The 23,438-nt window shown below is 44.7% G+C and overlaps 1 protein-coding gene across 1 annotated transcript in view; it reads left to right on the top strand.

Annotated features, from left to right (window-relative positions):
- LOC310862335 (cyclin-dependent kinase 17-like) overlaps window positions 1-13,770 on the top strand; it is a 79,291-nt gene extending 65,521 nt beyond the window's left edge. Inside the window, exons 11-17 of the mRNA XM_083770187.1 lie at window positions 2,718-2,815; window positions 3,077-3,182; window positions 3,792-3,834; window positions 4,165-4,255; window positions 4,914-4,991; window positions 12,169-12,595; window positions 12,838-13,770. Of these exons, the coding sequence (XP_083626313.1) occupies window positions 2,718-2,815; window positions 3,077-3,182; window positions 3,792-3,834; window positions 4,165-4,255; window positions 4,914-4,991; window positions 12,169-12,206 (454 nt within the window). The 3' untranslated portion in view covers window positions 12,207-12,595; window positions 12,838-13,770. The remainder of the gene's footprint in view (window positions 1-2,717; window positions 2,816-3,076; window positions 3,183-3,791; window positions 3,835-4,164; window positions 4,256-4,913; window positions 4,992-12,168; window positions 12,596-12,837) is intronic.
- The last annotated feature ends 9,668 nt before the right edge of the window (window positions 13,771-23,438 follow it).

The following is a 23,438-nucleotide window of genomic DNA, read 5'->3' on the forward strand; positions in this document are numbered from 1 at the left end:
TACTCTTTGCTCTCTGGCCCCTCCCTGCTCTCTGGCCCCTCTCTACTCTCTGCTCTCTGGCCCCTCTCTACTCTCTGCTCTCTGGCCCCTCTCTACTCTCTGCTCTCTGGCCCCTCTCTACTCTCTGCTCTCTGCTCTCTGGCCCCTCTCTACTCTCTGCCCCTCTCTACTCTCTGCTCTCTGCCCCTCTCTACTCTCTGCTCTCTGCCCCTCTCTACTCTCTGCTCTCTGCCCCTCTCTACTCTCTGGCCCCTCTCTGCTCTCTGCCCCTCTCTACTCTCTGCTCTCTGCCCCTCTCTACTCTCTGGCCCCTCTCTGCTCTCTGCCCCTCTACCCTCTGCTCTCTGCCCCTCTCTACTCTCTGCTCTCTGCCCTCTCTACTCTCTGGCCCCTCTCTGCTCTCTGCCCCTCTCTACTCTCTGCTCTCTGCCCCTCTCTACTCTCTGCTCTCTGCCCCTCTCTACTCTCTGCTCTCTGCCCCTCTCTACTCTCTGGCCCCTCTCTACTCTCTGCTCTCTGGCCCCTCTCTACTCTCTGCTCTCTGCCCCTCTCTACTCTCTGCTCTCTGCCCCTCTCTACTCTCTGCTCTCTGCCCCTCTCTACTCTCTACTCTCTGGTCCCTCTCTACTCTCTGCTCTCTGGCCCCTCTCTACTCTCTGCTCTCTGGCCCCTCTCTCTCTGGCCCCTCTCTACTCTCTGCTCTCTGCCCCTCTCTACTCTCTGGCCCCTCTCTGCTCTCTGCCCCTCTCTACTCTCTGCTCTCTGCCCCTCTCTACTCTCTGCTCTCTGCCCCTCTCTACTCTCTGCTCTCTGGCCCCTCTCTACTCTCTGGCCACTCTCTGCTCTCTGGCCCCTCTCTACTCTCTGCTCTCTGCCCCTCTCTACTCTCTGCTCTCTGCCCCTCTCTACTCTCTACTCTCTGGCCCCTCTCTACTCTCTGCTCTCTGCCCCTCTCTACTCTCTGCTCTCTGCCCCTCTCTACTCTCTGCTCTCTGCCCCTCTACTCTCTACTCTCTGGCCCCTCTATACTCTCTGCTCTCTGCCCCTCTCTACTCTCTGCTCTCTGCCCCTCTCTACTCTCTGCTCTCTGGCCCCTCTCTACTCTCTGGCCCCTCTCTGCTCTCTGGCCCCTCTCTACTCTCTGCTCTCTGGCCCCTCTCTCTGCTCTCTGGCCCCTCTCTGCTCTCTGCTCTCTGGCCCCTCTCTGCTCTCTGCTCTCTGGCCCCTCTACTCTCTGCTCTCTGGCCCCTCTCTGCTCTCTGCTCTCTGGCCCCTCTCTACTCTCTGCTCTCTGGCCCCTCTCTGCTCTCTGGCCCCTCTCTGCTCTCTGGCCCCTCTCTGCTCTCTGGCCCCTCTCTGCTCTCTGGCCCCTCTCTCTTTGCTCTCTGGCCCCTCTCTCTTTGCTCTCTGGCCCCTCTCTCTTTGCTCTCTGGCCCCTCTCTCTGCTCTCTGGCCCCTCTCTACTCTCTGCTCTCTGGCAGACATTGTGGCATCCACTGATAGATGGAGTACAATGATGGACCCACAGTAGATGCAACCCAACCAGCTCCAAAACAGAAGCCATTCTCATCGGCACCCCACACCAGGTTCAATCATCCCCCATCACAAGCATCACCTTCTCTGGCCAGGACATTCCACTCTCATCTGTCGTCACAAACCTGGGTGTTAAAATGGACCCCCACCTCAACTACGAGGCCCACATCAAACACCTCTGCAAAACATCATTTTTCCATCTAAAAAACATCGCCAAACTCCGTCCCACCCTCACTCTACCCGATGCTGAAAAGTTGGTCCACGCCTTTGTCTCCTCCAGGTTGGACTACTGCAACGCACTTCTCATCAGGATCCCTAGCAAGAGCCTTCAAAGGCTCCAATACATTCAGAACAGCGCTGCTAGGGTCCTGATGAGAGTGCGTAAACACGAGCACATCACACCCATCCTCCGCTCACTCCACTGGCTCCCCATCTCATTCCGGACTGAATACAAGATTTCCCTGCTAACCCACCAGTGCATTCACGGCAACGCCCCCCCCTACCTCAAGGAACTTGTCACCCTTCAATCCTCAACCCGCTCCCTCCGCTCCTCAAACACCAACCTCCTCAAACCCACAAAGACCAACCTACGCACCATGGGTGACCGGGCTTTCTGCTCGGTCGCCCCCGAACTGTGGAACGCTCTCCCCGCCCACCTGAGAGCCCCACAGTCGGTAGACATTTTTAAGAGAGGACTCAAAACTTTCCTTTTTACCAAAGCATTTTTTTTTTAGCCTTGCCCTTAAGTTTTAATGTTACTGTTATTTTAGATGTTTTTAATGGTATGTTGTTTCTTTTGCTTTTATTCACTCTGTAGCACTTTGAGATTCTTACGAATGTAAAGTGCGTTATAAATAAAATCCATTATTATTATTATTATTAACCAAATTACCGTATTGTCCCGATTATAAGGCGACTGATTATAATTTGTGGAAAAAGAACATTGAATGTCACATAGTCTAGTCCCCGATTATAATACGACCCCGTTTTTTTTATATTTCCTTTGGGAAAAAAACATCTAGTCTTATATTCAGGCCAATAGGGTATTACTATTTTCGCCAAATGTTTGCCTATTAGGACATACAGTACAGTACCCTGAAATGGGAGGCTAAGGGTTCAAGTGGTTAAACAATGAGTTTGTAATGTATTGTGAGTGTCGGTGTCTCTCTCTGTCCACTGTCCAGGGGCGTGGGGTGTATCTTCTATGAGATGATCACGGGTCGACCTCTGTTCCCTGGGTCCACTGTGGAGGACGAGCTGCACCTCATATTCCGCATCCTAGGTGAGACCTGTGTGTGTGTGTGTGTGTGTGTGTGTGTACTTGTATTACTGTTGCTCTTATACAGTATTTTTACAGTATAGTAGAAATTCTGAAATAAACATTGTGTGAGGTAAACATGGTCAAATTTAAATATAGTTGGCATCCTAAAACGTTTCTGCTCTTACAAGTATAGAGTGTCCGTGCGTGTGCGTGCGTGCGTGTGGCCGTACGTGCGTGTGTGTCCACATGTTGCCAGACCCTGGTCCTCTCTCTGTCTTTCAGGCACCCCTACAGAAGAGACGTGGCCAGGCGTCACCACCACTGAAGAATTTAAGACCTACAATTTCCCCCGGTACCACGCGGAGCCCCTCGTCAACCATGCGCCCAGGTGTGTGTGTGTGTGTGTGTGTGTGGCACAGCTCTGCATGGATAAGGTGACAGTGAGACATGTAACAGGAGACAGCGGATAGATTTTCAATAGCTGTTTATCCAGCGTTTCCGCCACTGTTGAGGCGGCGGCAACATTACACTGGATACTGGATCCGGCCTATGGCTCAGCAATTTACTGCACTCAATTATACCTGTCTGTCTCTCTCTCTCTCTCTCTCTCTCTCTCTCTCTCTCTCGCTCTCGCTCTCGCTCTCTCTCTAGCCAGACAACTATTCCACAGTCTGGAACTACTACAAATATATAAAAAAATATATCTTTACATTGATTTTTTTTAATATCCATTTCCGCTAAGCAGCAAGGTATACTGTATATGCTTAGATTGATGATTTCGATTTATATTAGGATACGTTCTGCGCGACTGTAAAGACGAAACAGAAGTGGGCAGCCATACTTCCGTTTTATTGCTTGCTCATGATTAGAGCTTCCATTTCGTGATCCAGACTGTATGAAGATTGTCGGAGGCCACGCTAGACTAGCCGTGGATAAACCTTTGAAACAAATTGCAGCAATATTTCAATGTTTCTCCCTCTCTTTCTCTGTGTTACAGGATAGACAGCGACGGCCATGACCTGCTCTCATTACTACTGCAGGTGCGTCATCTAATCTCTCGCAGTCTCTCGAGACAGACTGTTGACTCGCGTCGACTAAAGGAAAAGAGGGTGCTGTTTTTCCTTAATTCTTTTGCAGATGGGTTCTCAGATTGTCTCTCACATAATGGAGACGACGACATGTGAAGAGATAGTGAATAACATGTAGAGATAGTGAATAACATGTAGAGATAGTGAATAACATGTAGAGATAGTGAATAACATGTAGAGATAGTGAATAACATGTAGAGATAGTGAATAACATGTAGAGATAGTGAATAACATGTAGAGATAGTGAATAACATGTAGAGATCTCTCTCTCTCTCTCTCTAGTTTGAGGCTAAGAAGCGTGTGTCTGCAGAAGATGCCCTCGGACATCCGTACTTTAAGACTCTGGGAGAGCAGGTTCAAACACTGGCTGACAGTGAGTATATGCGCTGAGTCTCCGACACACACACACACACACACACACACACACACACACACACACACACACACACACACACACACACACACACACAGAAAAACAAACTTAGAGTCTCCGCCATGAGATTGGCAGGTTGGGGTTCGATTCCCAATCATACCAAAGACTATAAAAATGGGACCCCATGCCTCCCTGCTTGGCACTCAGCATCAAGGGTTGGATTGGGGGTAAGTCCCTGCGACATACTAGCGTCATGTCCAGGGGGTGATACTTGTTCATCAAGCTGCCTCACGCTACAGAAACAGGAGATAGGCTCCTGCCCTATGGGCCCCATGGCTCGACAAGGCTCACAGTATTATCAAATAGGCGGTTGGTGGTTTGAAATCATATCAAACTTTAAATTCAAATGGTTGCGAATCACCGATCTTAACCCATTTTGGGCGGGAACCCCTTTTGGTGTTAGCATCATGTTATGCTTTAGATATTGAAAAATAGCAGATCTACAAGCTCATGCGCTAGGTAGTAGCTTGTAGGTCTGCTACAGTATTTATTTTAAATCGTGAAAATATTTATTTCAGAAAACTGGAGGATTTAGAAGATATTTTTTTAAATGTTGAGGTCAGGCCTAAATGGGTTAACGACCTTCTGCCCTTTTCAGCTGCGTCCCTCTTCTCAGTGAAGGACGTGCAGCTGCAGAGAGACCCGGGGAAGAGGTCTTCAGTCTACACAGAGACAGGTGAGTCCTCCTGCCAGGGCTTCACCAGTCAGGGAAAAAAAAGGAGTGAGGCTATATGCGATGGAAACGTTGTAAACAGAAATACAGGATGAACGGCGTAAAGCTTCTTTGCATGAGTGGGTCCTACTCTCTATCTGCTTCCTCTGTGTCCCCCTCCCTCCCTCTCCCTGTCTCTCTCTCTTTCTTTCTTTCTCTCGGCCAAACGGCGTGCTTTTCGGTGTGTGTCATCATGCCACTGTGTGTGTGTGTGTGTGTGTGTGTGTGTGTGTGTGTGTGTGTGTGTGTGTGTGTGTGTGTGTGTGTGTGTGTGTGTGTGTGTGTGTGTGTGTGTGTGTGTGTGTGTGTGTGTGTGTGTGTGTGTGTGTGTGTGTGTGTGTGTGTGTGTGTGTGTGTGGGGTCACACATGTCACATGCCAGTGTCACCCAGTCAGTCGCTCCCAAACTGGCCTGGTTGACAGTCACACTCCCATGACCTAAGCCTTAGGTCAGGTCAAGTCACATGTATTTACAGTATATAGCACATTTCACAATGACACGCGCAGGCTCAATGTGATTCAAATTCAAAAAATGGAGAAAATGCAAAGGTCAACGATGACATGAAATGCACATAATTACATATGATTGACGGCCGTTGGTCGTAAACAACGCTCATATCCACGTCTGCTCCTAGGGTGATGTATAGCGCATACGGCTTGCGTATATTTATTTAGAAGGTTTTAGTCTTCATGCTGAATCAATTAATTGTTCCCAGACCTCAAATTAAATATGTAGGCATGTGTCCCCAACATTGGTCAGCACATAAAAAGATTATAGCCTATATATCAAGGTTCAAGGTTAGCTTTATTGTCCCTTGCGGGAAATTGGTTTGCAGCCAGATCATAGTAAAGAAATACACACAACAAACAACATTCAATACAAGACTAAGGCTGCGTTCGAATTCATTCCCTATGCCCCATATAGTGTACTACTTTGGGGTTCCGCCATTTTGTTATAGTGTCCAAATATGTAGTGAGCATTTTTGCACCCTAATGTAGTGGACTGAAATATCCCACAATGTACCGGGAATTGTAGGGACCATCCGTTGGTCACTACAAAAACACAGCGAAGCAAATCTGCCCCATAATGCATTGCTCAAGCTCGCTCTTGAGCGCACATGCACGCGTTTGCGCACGTGCACTGCTTCTGCATGCATGCGCTCATTGCGCTCCAACTCAGAAGAGGCAGAAGTTGAACCATTGAAAGAAATCAACACAAACTTACTTTTTAAACGTTCGTTTTCCCCTCTCTTTTCTTCCCTGGCGGATCTCAAAGCTACAGATCTCGAGACAAATGATCTGTGCATTTATTTGCAATTGTTTTATTTTATTTATAATAAAACAATTCATTTGCAATAGTATTACTAATCTGAATTATCTGATTCATTGTATCACCCAGGCCTAGCGCATGACGTTAGGAGAGGAATCAGTTGCTTGCTGTAGAATATATTTGCGAGATTCTTTATCACAAACGTAGGCTAAATACATGCATGTGAGACATATGTTTTATTAATATTCATTAATTCCTGCCATGAAAAGATATATGTTATCTATAACATTAGGCGGCGGCCTATAGATAGTAATTTATTGGACTGCTCTTTCTGTTAACACCAAACGTCCGTATTGTGAGCAGAGCTTGTAGATCGGCTACTTTTGCCGTATCCCCCCCCCCCCCCCCCCCCAGGATTAGCGGGGGTTCATGTGGTTAATCATGCTGCTGATATTTTCATATTGTCAATGTGGTGCACTGTTTTCATATTGCTGGATAACGGAGATAATATTAATTTATTGATAATAATCATAGGCCTATGTTATTTTAAAAGAATAACCTTTTTATCATAGACATATAGGCCTAAATGACTGCACACATATTTTCATTAACCTATTTTTTCTTTATTCATCCAACCCCTATGGGGATTACAATGCAAATAAAAAGTACATGACCCCGCGGACCTATAGCGCCCTCTACCGATATTGACGTCAGAGTCGGTGCTCCCCATACAGGGAGTATTGTCAGAAATCATCACTATAGAGTCCACTCGAGTCTGGATCCCCGTATGGGGAGTAGGGAGTAGGGAACAACCCTAGCAATTCGAACGCAGCCTAAGATCTACTGTAAGAACAGGGCACTAGAGAACAGAGAATTCATGACATTCAATAGTAGCAAAGTCAGCACAAGTGCATTAGTGGACAGTATGTGCAAAGAGGCAAGAATAAAGGGCTATCTGCTGTTCAGCAGTTGAATAGCAGCCGGGACAAAGGATAGTTTGAACCGATTAGTCTTTGTGGTGGGCACCCTCAGCCGACGACCTGAGGGCAACAGTTCAAACTCAGACCGAAGTGGGTGATCCGATACCTCGGATATATAGCCGAGTATCGCACAGCTTGCGCTTGTATGCCTATATGCATTCACAAACATGAAGGACAGACAGACATATTGTATGCCTATATGCATGCATTCTACGGTTCACAAACATGAAGGACAGACAGACATATTGTATGCCTATATGCATGCATTCTATGGTTCACAAACATGAAGGACAGACAGACATATTGTATGCCTATATGCATGCATTCTATGGTTCACAGACATGAAGGACAGACAGAGATATTGTATGCCTATATGCATGCATTCTATGGTTCACTCACAGACATGAAGGACAGACAGACATATTGTATGCCTATATGCATGCATTCTATGGTTCACAGACATGAAGGACAGACAGACATTTTGTATGCCTATATGCATGCATTCTATGGTTCACAAACATGAAGGACAGACAGACATATTGTATGCCTATGTGTATGCATTCTATGGTTCACAGACATGAAGGACAGACAGACATTTTGTATGCCTATATGCATGCATTCTATGGTTCACAAACATGAAGGACAGACAGACATATTGTATGCCTATGTGTATGCATTCTATGGTTCACAAACATGAAGGACAGACAGACATATTGTATGCCTATATGCATGCATTCTATGGTTCACAAACATGAAGGACAGACAGACATATTGTATGCCTACTGTATATGTATGCATTCTATGGTTCACAAACATGAAGGACAGACAGACATATTGTATGCCTATATGCATGCATTCTATGGTTCACAAACATGAAGGACAGACAGACATATTGTATGCCTATATGCATGCATTCTATGGTTCACAGACATGAAGGACAGACAGACATATTGTATGCCTATATGCATGCATTCTATGGTTCACAAACATGAAGGACAGACAGACATGTAAGAAAGAAAGGCGCTGATGATGATCATTACAACGTGTCGCCGAACACAACCCCCCCTCTCCCTGTAACTCGCTGATCAGCATGTTGACAGAGACTCGGCCAATTAAAGTTTCACGTAGGCCTAATGATTTAAATAGCCTATCGTGCCTTTGCTGCATGAGCACCTATCTGCCTCCATTTGCGTCGTGGTATTAATTTATAATAATGTATATTGATCACATGGACGCCACGCCACACATAGCCTAATAACTTACCTTGATGATGAAACAGCTAGTTGGATCGGATTAAATCTAGCATTAACTATTCCGAGTCCAAAAACGGACTAACCCCTCAAGAAAATAAATAATATATTTGTTTTTTTAAAGAAGCAAAATGGTCTGGGAAATCTGTCCTGCATTATTCCATTTGCTTTCCAAATCTGATGTAGTAGGGCAGCACATGGCAGCTAGGGAATCAATCACCCCACTGACCCCAGTAACCAATAAATCAAATAGGCCTAATGACAATTATCTGAATTTATAACCTCTGCAATTTTAGTGCATGGCAATTCATCAGCTTGTATCATTGCCGAGTTTTAATATAGCATTTGGTCGTGTGGTGAACTGCACAAATTAACTTCTTTCTCATTATGTGAAAGTAACTGTAACATCAGTTAACTTATGTGCCACTTTGGGTCACCCCACTGCATTGCAGCTGTTCGTACTCTAGACCAGGGTTGGGTAACTGGCGGGCCACATGCGGCCCTCACCTTCACTTAATGTGGCCCTCAGGTTAATGTCAGAATACTGATATAATATTGGTTTCAGCTGTTACTATTCCACAACATGCAAACATGACCCGCTTTTATTACTTCCGTCTAAATTAGTAGCTCATTGCTTCAACACAAGTATAATTAAAGGCATTTGAAATGACATACAAATGTACATTTTCAGGATTCCAATTCAAAAATAGCAAACATTCAAGATTTCAATTCGAATATAGCAAACTTTGTAGATGGCTTGTAGATCAGCTATTTTTGCTACGACAGTAATATATGGCCCTAGGGAGTGAGTGTGGAAATATATAGTGGCCCTCTCCATCGTCAAAGTTGCCCACCCCTGCTCTAGACAGACACATGCGGTCATTGGAACGGTTAGGCTCCAAAATCTTGAAAGTGTGAGAACTACTCATTAGAATGGGCCTCAGGTCTAGGTGTGAACCAGGCTGCTTAGATGGACTCCAGGGGTTCTTGTGTCTTTCTGTCAGTCTCATTATGTTTGTGTTTGTGTCTCTGTTTCTCTCGTACCTCCTCTTCGCCGACCGTCTCTGTGGTGTTGATGCTTAAACTGTCCTGTCCTGTTCTTTTCTTTCCCCCGATACCCTACACTTTCCTTTCCTGTCCTGTCTGTGTATCTTGTTCCTTTTAATCCTCTCTATTTCCTCTCTGTGCCCGTCCCCCCGCTCTTAACTCCTTCAAAATGCCCCCAACCCCTCCCTGACCAACCCACCCACCCCTCAAAAAATAAAAAGGGATGGCCCATAAGCTAGGCTCCGCCCCCTCGCAGTACTTCCAGAGAGAAGCAGCCAATCCCAGGGCTCAGAGTCACGCTCTCTCCTCCCCTTCCACAGGCTGAGTGGCCCCCTACCATTCTGGTAAATAGACTTTCTTTTTAATTTTTACTTCTTTCTTCTGTTTTAGTTTCCTCTCTCTCTCTCTCTCTTGTCACTCATGCCTGTCTCTCAACTGTCACTTCAATGTGGCCTATAGTCACTAGTGTAAGTGCTTTGTCTCTTGTCTTGTACTGTATGTCAACGTTTTCCTTGCTCAACTGGAATGAGTTTAGTTTTTTTGCTTTATTCCCGGCTGAGACACATTCTCTTTCATAAATAATGCATTGCTTCTTAACTAGGCAACCTCTTAAGATAGCCTCTTAAAATAGCCGATCTACTAGCTCAGTAAGCTCACAAACATGAGACACATCGTGAGCTTGTAGATCGGCAATTTGTGGGTTGTGTGACACTGCTGCGCAACGTTCTCTCCACCCCCCCCCCCCCCTCTTTCCTTTAAAAGCTAACTTCACCTGTATTTAAGGTGAATCCTTTCGCACCGAAGAACTCGTCTAAAACAAAATAACAGGATTCACATTAAATGCCCCCGTTATTGTCTCTCTTTTCCCTCCTTGCTGTTGATTGTCCTATTTTCAGATTATGCACTTCTTTAAACCTATTTTGCCTCCTTTTCCCCCTGCTTTATCCTATTGTTTCCGGGCTGAAGCCATTGTTTGATAATTATTTTTCCAGGGACGAAAGGTTGATGTGTTCAACAACACAGGCTGTGGCCCAGAGTACGGGGGATGATGAGAATGGTTTTATGTTTTACTGTCGTTCTCTTTATTTGCAGCTCTGTTTAGGTTTCTTCAGAGGGAGATGTAGCCTCTGTGTTGCGTCTGTAAGTGTGTGACACTGTGCCGATGGTGATGGTGTGTTATTCTGTGTGTTTTTGGGACCTCTGTCTTTAGCATGATCTTGAAGTGCCGTTTTACCGCATATATTAAGTATATTACGTGCTGGTAAGTCTCGTTTTTGTGTTTACTGATGATAATTTGGTTTGATATGAGATTAGCTGACAGCATCCTAGAAACCTGGTTGGTGTTTTTGCCGTTGGTTTTGTGCTGTTATACTGTGCTCAGTGCTGTTACACTGTGCTGTTACACTGTGCTGTTATACTGTGTTTCTATCGTTGGCATGAATGGCTCTAAAGCCAGATTTATACTCCATCGTACGAACGCACCATTTTTGTCTATGTCTTCACGGTTATTCCATTGATAGAAGCAGGTTTTCTTTGATATTCTGGTTTATTTCTTGACGAATCTACGCTTAAAACCTAATTTAATTTGTTTCTAACCTGGCTAACGTCGATTAGTCTATTATTATTATGACTGAGAGGTCATTTTGACCTATTTTTTGAGATTTTGAAGTTGATTATCTTCTATCTATTATTAGCCCATGAAGCTTTCAGAAGGTTCCCCTTCCATGACCATCATCATCCATCATCTCAGAAATGTTTGACATCTGAAACATATTTCTAAATATTAATTTAAGCACATACTTCTGTCACATTTTACTTCAGTCATGCTAGTGTTAAAGGGATATTTCACTTTCAAAAAAAAATTTGGATCAATGTATCATCCACTCAGGCTTTTGGGAGCACCCCGGACATTTTTTTAGTTGCTGGATTCAGTATTTATAATTTCTTTCCTATACAATCCCATTGTAACTTCAAAGTCGTCCTCGGTGCTGGCCCTCGGTAGCTGACGCTATCCATGTTGTAGTGATGAGGGGGGTTCATTACTCCCATGTAGAGAGAATCTCTAGTCTGCTCGTCATGTTCCAGGGCTGACTACTGGTGTAGTGTGAACTAGATACCATATTATTAACCCATTTTGACAATTTGACCTGAGGATGATTCTACAAATGTCTTCTAAATCCTGAAAGTTTTCTTTAAAAACCTCATGTTTCTATGTCAGTGGTTCTCATACATTTTGTATGTATTTGGCCGCCCCCCCCCATCTGAAAATATGTTGTTCCAACTTCCAGGGACCCCCCCCCAGAAGCAAAGATTTTAGTTAAAAACAGAGTGTACGCAATAATTAAAGGACCCTTACGGTTACGGGTCCATTTTGTTCCATTTGTATACTCCTTGAATTGAAAACGTTTCAGAACCACTGTCTTATGCGAACGACACGCTCGTACGATGGATTATAAATGAGGATTCAGGCTACGTACTGTATGTGTGTACTGTTTAGCCTACTGTATATGTGTTCATAGCTCCATCATATCACCATTTATCGTCATCTCCCCCGCTCTCTCTCTCTCTCTCTCTCTCTCTCTCTCTCTCTCTCAGCCCAGGGGAAGAGTAGGAGGCAGAGTGTGTTGTTTTAGTGTTGGTGGGGGCGCTGATGAGACGAGGAGGACAGCGACACGCCCAGCTGTCAGACCCTGCCACACACACACACCGAAGGAGAGACACACACCCTGACACACACACACACGAGCGAGCGCACACACACACACACACGCACGCGCATGTGCGCACGCGAGAACACACACACGCATTGAAGGAGAATAGAACACACACAGTCACAGTTCAATAAAAATGTAAACAAAGAAGATACGCTACACAGAACTAAAGACTGAAGAAGAATTTGTACTTGAGAAAAAATAAAATAAAGCAACTCAACACTAAAGACAGAAACATGGAGGACATGAGAGGAAGGAGAGGAGGAGAGTTGATGAGGAGAGGAGGAGAGTTTATGAGGAGAGGAGATGAGGTGAGGAGAGGAGATGAGGAGAGGAGATGAGATGAGGAGAGGAGATGAGGTGAGGAGGAGAGTTGATGAGAGGAGGAGAGGAGATGAGGAAGAGAGTTGATGAGAAGAGGAGAGGAGATGAGGAAGAGAGTTGATGAGGAGGAAAGTTGATGAAAGGAGGAGAGGAGATGAGGAGAGGAGAGTTGATGAGGAGAGGAGGAGAGGAGAGGAGATGAGGAGAGGAGAGTTGATGAGGAGAGGAGATGAGGAGAGGAGAGTTGATGAGGAGAGGAGATGAGGAGAGGAGAGTTGATGAGGAGAGGAGCATGATGAAGACGACAACAGAAGAAGAACTGAGGAGGGACAAAATGGAAGTATCCTTGCTGCTACAGTACTACTACTACTACTACTCCAGCTGCCCACAAGAGGGCAGTGTTTCACACGTGGACTGACTTGGTTTGAATAGAACCTGCCGTTTGATCAGTGCACAGAAGCTGTGAGGTGGAATTGAAACTAGTGCCCTCCGGGAGGCGCCAGAGTGTGTGGGCATGTCTCCTAAAAGGGAAGGATGGAGGAGAGGAGAGAGACAGGGAGGAGGAAGAGTGGAAGTCTTCCTCTCGCACCTCTTTTTGGACTGTTGTACATAAAGAGACTGAGCTGTAGAACTCTTGCTTTTTTCATATCACGCCTCAGCCTGAATCCCAAATATTGCACCTCAACCCCCTTGCCTCACCTCCTAACCCCTTATTCCCTATGTCACTTAACAACAGGCACACGCGCACACACACACACACACACACACACACACACACGCACACACACGCACACACACACACACACACAGTATAGTGGTGGAAACTATCGCTCGTTTCAGAGACTCAAGTCATTTTGGTTCCTGTCCACTAAAAAGATTTGTTCCAATGATTCGTTCACCGTTCAGCGCTTCCAGCTCCGCCCCCCTCCTCGCGTAGTTTTTGTCCAATGACAAAAGACGAACGTGTCTCTCTTCTTCAGCCAGTCAAAATGTTGCACTTTGAAACTGACTGGCTGAACCTCGCGTCACCACCAGGCGTCACCACACGGAGGAGGACAACCAACGGCTCCTGGAATGTTCACTTCTGAAGAAGTGACGGAGTTCGTACCTGTTCACCAAAAAGAACAAATCACTACGAACGAATTGCTCGTGAACGCCACAACCCCCCCCACCCCCCCATCACACACACACACACACACACACACACACACACACACACACACACACACACACACTATTGGTTCACTTGAACGTTAAAGAGTGTGTAGACTTTGCTCTCGTTGGAGTTTACAGAGCTAAACTTTAGCACCTTATTGTCCAGAATAGAGGTTAGGGTGGCTTTCATTGCTTTACCTCATCGGTCACTCAGGCAAGAGTAGGATAAACTACGTACACGCTAGACAACTAGGACAACACTACTACTACCCGCCAGAGAAACGGAAGCAGTGTAGTCACTCTTGGCTCTTTTTCCACTACAAGAAGAACTAAGCGAGTTCTGGGTTTGTTTCCATTACGCCACGTCAGTTTGTGATAAGGTTCCCGGAACCTAATTTGGGCCCTGCTTTCAGGTACCTTGGAATCCAGGCGGAGTTGCTCGTTTCTTTTCATTTTCACTTTGCTTCTCCGTTTGACAGTCTTTCCCTTTGAGCCTGATTTCCTAAACGTCACCTGTTATGTATAGGCATGTCATTGCTGATTGGATAGTGCTCGACGAATAACAGTAGAAAGTGAAGTGACTAGAATTTTACATTGGAAGGCTCTGACCCTGTCCCTGTGTGCCCACAGACCTTTACATTGGAAGGCTCTGACCCTGTCCCTGTGTGCCCACAGACCTTTACATTGGAAGGCTCTGACCCTGTCCCTGTGTGCCCACAGACCTTTAAATTGGAAGGCTCTGACCCTGTCCCTGTGTGCCCACAGACCTTTAAATTGGAAGGTTCTGACCCTGTCCCTGTGTGCCCACAGACCTTTACATTGGAGGTATCTGAAATATCCCCTTTCACGTAGAAAGACTGACGGATGACGTCTGGATTCCAGGCTACTGCTCAGAGCTGGTGCTAATTTAACCCTGAGTTCTTGGAACCCAGAACTCAGAAAAAAATCCAAAATAGTGAAAAATATCAATTGTCTTTTTCTTTTTCTTTTTCTTTTACCATGTTTCTTTTAATGACGTACTGTGCCTCTCACTTCATGTGTGCTTCTGGTTATAATGAAAAAACGTAAAACAAACAAACAAAAAAATAACCACCAGAACGTTAAGGGTTCTGGAAACTTTCAGGTTTTTTGGAAGGTTCCAGAGGCCAAACCCTTGACCCTTCGTTAGAGGAAAAGAGCCAGCTGAGTGACGGCATCGGCCGCTTCTCTATTTATTACACGCTGCGATTCACAACAAACTAACAAGAGAGGAAGACATGGTTGTGTTTCAACGGTAAAGAACACTAACACCACCACAAAGATATAAAGTCTCGCTCTGGTATCCTAGGAAGTCCACCTTGAAGGACAGACAAAATGGAAGTGTACAAAGACTCACCTGCTCATTCTTAAAGCCTGATTTAGGTTTCCTCGTACGGCCGCGTCGCATTTTCGGGTGATCGGCGCCGTCATATTAGCCGAAGTCATAAGTCAGGCTTCCGACACCCCCTTCCTCGTTTTGCCTTGACTCTAATGTTGTCTTTTAATTCGTTGTGTGCTGTAGCAAATTGATGTACAAGTGTTAACATTGAATTTTATTCCCTTTGCACCTGGTTTGTAGAATCATGATGATTATTATTAGTCCACGACCCTTTCTCTTACCTTCTCGCCACATGACAGAAGGACGTTTTTACTCTTTTTCTTAATTCGTTCTTGTTTGTACATAATGATGACCATTCTTTATTACTTTGACCTTTTACGTAATAACGTGGAGACGCATGGAACATCCCAGGAAGCCGCTCTCAGTCGACTGACTGGGGGACGTGTTGCACATTCCTTGAGCTCAGGACTTAATGGCTTTTAGTGTCGTTTTTGTTGGATGTCGTCGTGAGGTACAAGCAGGTCCCGTGTGTCTCTCCCCCCCCCCCTCCCCAACTGAAGAAGCATAGTTTGTTGTTGACCATTTTATTATTATTGTGGGTGAAGTCCCTATCGTTTAAACAGCAGGCTCAGACTGTAACAGTAGTAGTAATAATAAATGTACAGAATCCGCCTCCTGCCTGTCACGCCGTTCTCTGGGTGGGTCGGGCTATAGAGCAGTGGTTCTCATGTCAACGACCCCCAAATTAATATGTATTTTGCAACGGACCCCCATCTGAAAATGTTTTGTGTCCCCCAATCCAAGATGTGTAGATTGGCTATATAAATAGCCAATGTATATTAATTTTGCGTGTTTAAACTGATTTTGATGATATTAACACATATCCCCACCCCTGTAACCACATCAAGGACCCCTGGGGGTCCCCACTTTGAGAAGCCCTGCTGTAGAGGCTCCGCAGTCACTGGCCGTGACTCACCTGTCCATTTGTCATCCCGCTAATCGTGTTTATGTAAGGAAGCCTCAGACGTATTTCTTTGGTATGTGAAGTAGCTGCCACTGTATGTGTGTGTGTGTGTGGGGCGATCTGGAGGTCGCCAACTAAATGGTTTGCGTTGACACCTGAGCAAGACCTCACTGAATAAGACCCCTTTGGAAAACGAGATTTTACATCTCAATAAGCTATCATTTCAATAATTCTGACAAAGATATATATATATATTTTTTTTAACAAAAGTTAGGATTTAGAAAGCGTTTCTTTTTTTTAATGGGCCTCGGGTCCAAATGGGGGTAAACAAAGTTGTTGACACGTTGCCATCGTCAAACATTTTCTTGCGGTCAAAAATAAAATCTGTAGAACAACAAAGAAGGGTTTGATTCGTGTGACTTGAGCGAGCGCGGAGGTTCTGGTTCTGGAGGGCTGCCCTGGGCACAATCATACTGTAGCTCTGGTGTCAGATTAAGCGCAGCTTGACACCGCAGCTAATATGATTGCATACAGCTGGCCTACAGGACACGGCTCCGCGCATTCGTACAGGGCAATGAGTAACAACACCATACCAACAACTGTTTCACATACCAGTCCATCTTCACGGTGTTAGTAGTCGTGAAATATGGAATTTCCTTGTTTCACAGACTGATCTGTGATCATCTTTTTGCATCTTCTACACCAGTGTTTCTCAGTGCCTGGGGTCTCACCAGGGGTCAAGATGGACCCCAATTACGGGTCTGTAACTCTGGACGTTTTCAAATGGGACCCTTTCTTAAAAATCTTTGTGATCCTATCTATGCTGTCAACATTATCTGTGTTCATTTAACTCGGAGAGTGTACAAATGGAGGGTCCATTTGGTTCCATTTGTACACGCTCAGAGTTACAGTCCCGTAAGGGCCCATTTGGACGACTCCCTGGTGGTCCCCAGGCCTGACGTTGAGAACCAATGCTCGGGGCCCTATCTTGCGCACCGCCATACCCCTTATATCTAATCTTATTACTAAACGTTTGCCTACACTTGCCATATTTTACTACTTTGTAAAACATTTTAAAATAGAGATCTACATCGACAAAAACGTGATCGAGACATCGGTAGTATCAACACTACTACACTAAGACTGGATATTGTCTGTGATTTTGGATATTGTATTATTTTGATATGGCATAAGTCTTCTATAAAAATATATATATCGTATCGGGAAAAATCGGTATCGGCAGATGCTCAAAATCAAATGATCGTAAATGGATCGGGAGCAAAGAACTGATAGGGACATCCCTTATCCCTACCTAAAATGTTTAGGCATAAGGGGTATGCAAGTACACGGCATGCTAGATAGGGCCCTATCTTCTAATGGTATGGAGAGAGTGTGGTGATCTTCTATAGACTGTTGTGTCACTCAGGAGGAGAGTGTGAGAGAGAGTTTGTAGCAAGAGATCCCTCATTCTGTCTATATATATACTGTATAAACGTGTACTTGTTTGATACAGATATTCATTCACCTTCTGGTTTTCTTTTAAATTGTATTTCTCCTTTTCCTTTGTGAAATTCATAGCAATATTGCTGTATTTTGATGGTTATTTGGACGGTTGGACGGTTTCCTAAATGCGTGATTCGACAAAAAAGAAAAGAGACAAAAAGCCAATTGTTGCACATCAACAAAGATCTTGAGAGATGTGGCTGCACTTTTTTGCTGAATCATAACTTAGGCCTTAAGTTGCGGAGGGTGTGTGTGTGTGGAGGGGGGGGGGGATGACTGTGAAGATCAAAGATCAAACTGTGAGACTTGACCAAAATGATGAGGAAAAACATGATATTTTCTTTTCTTTTTTCTTTTTGCTGTTGAACATGCTGGATCCTAAAGGCTGGAGGGAGGGGGAGGGGGTGGGTGGGTGGGCGGGGGGGGGGGGGGTTCTTGGAGAAGAAGAATATAACATAGTGATTATTCTGATTTTATTTGTATTTTATTTTTTACCAATGAAAAGCCATAGAAGCTCATGATAATGAAAATGACAAAAGGCTTGTTTGCGTGTGAGGATGTGTACCTATGATTGAGCACAGACCTTAGAAAAAAACCAAAAGGGTCGTGTACACCTAATAAAAGATGAATAAATAACAGACATCCGATAATTATTTGTATTTCTTGTTATTGACTATCGTCTCTGTGAAGTGGAAACCATGTCACATGTCCAAAACTGTTTCAAATGAAAAAAAGAGGCAAAAGTAGCAGATCTACATGCTCAATCATCTACATTTTTCGACCACGGTCGAGATCATGGATTTCACAATGCCATGCCAGACTTCCCGGTTCTTCATTGTCATCCCCAATTCCTGCATGCTTACTGATGCATGTGTCCCTAGCGATGACATCAGGGAACGACAGTTTTCTACCTCTGGTCTGCCCTGAGGCAGGACTCCAGAGAAGAAGGGAAGATATAACCTCATTGTCAGCTCTGCAGTGGCCGGCAAACTGTTCTTCTGGATCGGACTAGTGAAGAAACACGGGGAAGGTTGCCGTATAGTAGATTATCGATGGGTGCGCTCTCATTAGAAGGCGGGTGTACAGTAAGTGCTCTCATTAGAAGGCGGGTGTACAGTAAGTGCCATCCTCTCATTAGAAGGCGGGTGTACAGTAAGTGCCATCCAACCGTTAATCTAGTTTATCATTAGAAGGCGAGTGTACAGTAAGTGCCATCCAACCGTTAATCTAGTTTCTCTCATTAGAAGGCAGGTGTACAGTAAGTGCCATCCAACCATTAATCTAGTTTCTCATTAGAAGGCGAGTGTACAGTAAGTGCCATCCAACCATTAATCTAGTTTCTCATTAGAAGGCGGGTGTACAGTAAGTGCCATCCAACCATTAATCTAGTTTCTCATTAGAAGGCGGGTGTACAGTAAGTGCTCTCATTAGAAGGCGGGTGTACAGTAAGTGCCATCCAACCATTAATCTAGTTTCTCTCATTAGAAGGCGAGTGTACAGTAAGTGCCATCCAACCATTAATCTAGTTTCTCATTAGAAGGCGAGTGTACAGTAAGTGCCATCCAACCATTAATCTAGTTTCTCATTAGAAGGCGAGTGTACAGTAAGTGCCATCCAACCATTAATCTAGTTTCTCATTAGAAGGCGGGTGTACAGTAAGTGCCATCCAACCGTTAATCTAGTTTCTCTCATTAGAAGGCGAGTGTACAGTAAGTGCCATCCAACCGTTAATCTAGTTTCTCATTAGAAGGCGGGTGTACAGTAAGTGCCATCCAACCATTAATCTAGTTTCTCATTAGAAGGCGGGTGTACAGTAAGTGCCATCCAACCGTTAATCTAGTTTCTCTCATTAGAAGGCGAGTGTACAGTAAGTGCCATCCAACCGTTAATCTAGTTTCTCTCATTAGAAGGCGAGTGTACAGTAAGTGCCATCCAACCGTTAATCTAGTTTCTCATTAGAAGGTGGGTGTACAGTAAGCGCCATCCAACCGTTAATCTAGTTTCTCATTAGAAGGCGGGTGTACAGTAAGTGCCATCCAACCGTTAATCTAGTTCCTCTCATTAGAAGGCGGGTGTACAGTAAGTGCCATCCAACCATTAATCTAGTTTCTCTCATTAGAAGGCGGGTGTACAGTAAGTGCCATCCAACCGTTAATCTAGTTTCTCATTAGAAGGCGGGTGTACAGTAAGTGCCATCCAACCATTAATCTAGTTTCTCTCATTAGAAGGCGGGTGTACAGTAAGTGCCATCCAACCGTTAATCTAGTTTCTCATTAGAAGGCGGGTGTACAGTAAGTGCCATCCAACCATTAATCTAGTTTCTCATTAGAAGGCGAGTGTACAGTAAGCGCCATCCAACCATTAATCTAGTTTCTCATTAGAAGGCGAGTGTACAGTAAGCGCCATCCAACCATTAATCTAGTTTCTCATTAGAAGGCGAGTGTACAGTAAGCGCCATCCAACCATTAATCTAGTTTCTCATTAGAAGGCGAGTGTACAGTAAGCGCCATCCAACCATTAATCTAGTTTCTCATTAGAAGGTGGGTGTACAGTAAGTGCCATCCAACCGTTAATCTAGTTTCTCATTAGAAGGCGAGTGTACAGTAAGTGCCATCCAACCGTTAATCTAGTTTCTCATTAGAAGGCGGGTGTACAGTAAGTGCCATCCAACCGTTAATCTAGTTTCTCTCATTAGAAGGTGGGTGTACAGTAAGTGCAGGGGGGCAGTCAGCCAGATATTTCGTGAAGCCTCATTTGAAATTGGTAGTTCATATAATGGCCTGTTGTGGCGCTGGACTGGACCCAAAAAGCCCCATAGCTCCATAGAGGCCCATGTATTTTGGCCCAACTTCACCTAGACTGTATTACCTTAATAAACATGGTCATGGATACTTTCTTCTTCCAGTCACTAGTTTAAAGTCTCATTTCTAATGTCATAATATTCTTTTTGGAAAATTATGGTCCTATTAATTAAAAAAATGACCATAAAGAAAAAAAAACATCGCGTATGTTCTGAGGGGCGTGGCTACCGTTACAGTCTATGATCGGGATTCCCCTCCCACTCGAGTCAAAATAAAAACCAACGGAGAAGAAGGGGGGAAGTCCCGCCTCGTTGTCTGGGCAGCCAATGGCCAGCTGGTCCAAAACGGAGCCAGCCAATGGCCAGCTGGTACCAAACGGATCTAGAAAGATGGCGATTTACAGTGCAGGAATAACAGGCTTCATTTTACGTCCATGTTAGACCCGGCGAACGCTTTGTCCATATTTTTTACAGTCTATGAGTAAGTGCCATCCAAACGTTAATCTAGTTTCTCTCATTAGAAGGTGGGTGTACAGTAAGTGCCATCCAACCGTTAATCTAGTTTCTCTCATTAGAAGGTGGGTGTACAGTAAGTGCCATCCAACCGTTAATCTAGTTTCTCATTAGAAGGCGGGTGTACAGTAAGTGCCATCCAACCGTTAATCTAGTTTCTCATTAGAAGGCGGGTGTACAGTAAGTGCCATCCAACCGTTAATCTAGTTTCTCATTAGAAGGCGAGTGTACAGTAAGTGCCATCCAACCATTAATCTAGTTTCTCATTAGAAGGCGAGTGTACAGTAAGTGCCATCCAACCATTAATCTAGTTTCTCATTAGAAGGCGGGTGTACAGTAAGCACCATCCAACCGTTAATCTAGTTTCTCATTAGAAGGCGGGTGTACAGTAAGTGCCATCCAACCGTTAATCTAGTTCCTCTCATTAGAAGGCGGGTGTACAGTAAGCACCATCCAACCATTAATCTAGTTTCTCATTAGAAGGCGGGTGTACAGTAAGTGCCATCCAACCGTTAATCTAGTTCCTCTCATTAGAAGGCGGGTGTACAGTAAGTGCCATCCAACCATTAATCTAGTTTCTCATTAGAAGGCGGGTGTACAGTAAGCACCATCCAACCGTTAATCTAGTTCCTCTCATTAGAAGGCGGGTGTACAGTAAGTGCCATCCAACCGTTAATCTAGTTTCTCATTAGAAGGCGGGTGTACAGTAAGCACCATCCAACCGTTAATCTAGTTCCTCTCATTAGAAGGCGGGTGTACAGTAAGTGCCATCCAACCGTTAATCTAGTTTCTCTCATTAGAAGGCGGGTGTACAGTAAGTGCCATCCAACCGTTAATCTAGTTTCTCATTAGAAGGCGGGTGTACAGTAAGTGCCATCCAACCGTTAATCTAGTTTCTCTCATTAGAAGGCGAGTGTACAGTAAGTGCCATCCAACCATTAATCTAGTTTCTCATTAGAAGGCGGGTGTACAGTAAGTGCCATCCAACCATTAATCTAGTTTCTCATTAGAAGGCGGGTGTACAGTAAGTGCCATCCAACCATTAATCTAGTTTCTCATTAGAAGGCGAGTGTACAGTAAGTGCCATCCAACCGTTAATCTAGTTCCTCTCATTAGAAGGCGGGTGTACAGTAAGCACCATCCAACCATTAATCTAGTTTCTCATTAGAAGGCGGGTGTACAGTAAGTGCCATCCAACCGTTAATCTAGTTCCTCTCATTAGAAGGCGGGTGTACAGTAAGTGCCATCCAACCGTTAATCTAGTTTCTCATTAGAAGGCGGGTGTACAGTAAGTGCCATCCAACCATTAATCTAGTTTCTCATTAGAAGGCGAGTGTACAGTAAGTGCCATCCAACCATTAATCTAGTTTCTCATTAGAAGGCGGGTGTACAGTAAGTGCCATCCAACCGTTAATCTAGTTTCTCATTAGAAGGCGAGTGTACAGTAAGTGCCATCCAACCATTAATCTAGTTTCTCATTAGAAGGCGGGTGTACAGTAAGTGCCATCCAACCATTAATCTAGTTTCTCATTAGAAGGCGAGTGTACAGTAAGCACCATCCAACCGTTAATCTAGTTTCTCATTAGAAGGCGGATGTACAGTAAGTGCCATCCAACCGTTAATCTAGTTCCTCTCATTAGAAGGCGGGTGTACAGTAAGTGCCATCCAACCGTTAATCTAGTTTCTCATTAGAAGGCGGGTGTACAGTAAGTGCCATCCAACCATTAATCTAGTTTCTCATTAGAAGGCGGGTGTACAGTAAGTGCCATCCAACCGTTAATCTAGTTCCTCTCATTAGAAGGCGGGTGTACAGTAAGTGCCATCCAACCATTAATCTAGTTTCTCATTAGAAGGCGAGTGTACAGTAAGTGCCATCCAACCGTTAATCTAGTTCCTCTCATTAGAAGGCGGGTGTACAGTAAGTGCCATCCAACCATTAATCTAGTTTCTCATTAGAAGGCGGGTGTACAGTAAGTGCCATCCAACCGTTAATCTAGTTCCTCTCATTAGAAGGCGGGTGTACAGTAAGTGCCATCCAACCGTTAATCTAGTTCCTCTCATTAGAAGGCGGGTGTACAGTAAGTGCCATCCAACCATTAATCTAGTTTCTCATTAGAAGGCGAGTGTACAGTAAGTGCCATCCAACCATTAATCTAGTTTCTCATTAGAAGGCGGGTGTACAGTAAGTGCCATCCAACCGTTAATCTAGTTTCTCATTAGAAGGCGAGTGTACAGTAAGTGCCATCCAACCGTTAATCTAGTTCCTCTCATTAGAAGGCGGGTGTACAGTAAGTGCCATCCAACCATTAATCTAGTTTCTCATTAGAAGGCGAGTGTACAGTAAGTGCCATCCAACCGTTAATCTAGTTTCTCATTAGAAGGCGAGTGTACAGTAAGTGCCATCCAACCGTTAATCTAGTTCCTCTCATTAGAAGGCGGGTGTACAGTAAGTGCCATCCAACCATTAATCTAGTTTCTCATTAGAAGGCGGGTGTACAGTAAGTGCCATCCAACCGTTAATCTAGTTTCTCATTAGAA

This window comes from Protomyctophum parallelum, assembly GCF_964188405.1.
Source record: "Protomyctophum parallelum genome assembly, chromosome: 7".
NCBI classification, from domain to species: Eukaryota; Metazoa; Chordata; class Actinopteri; order Myctophiformes; family Myctophidae; genus Protomyctophum; species Protomyctophum parallelum.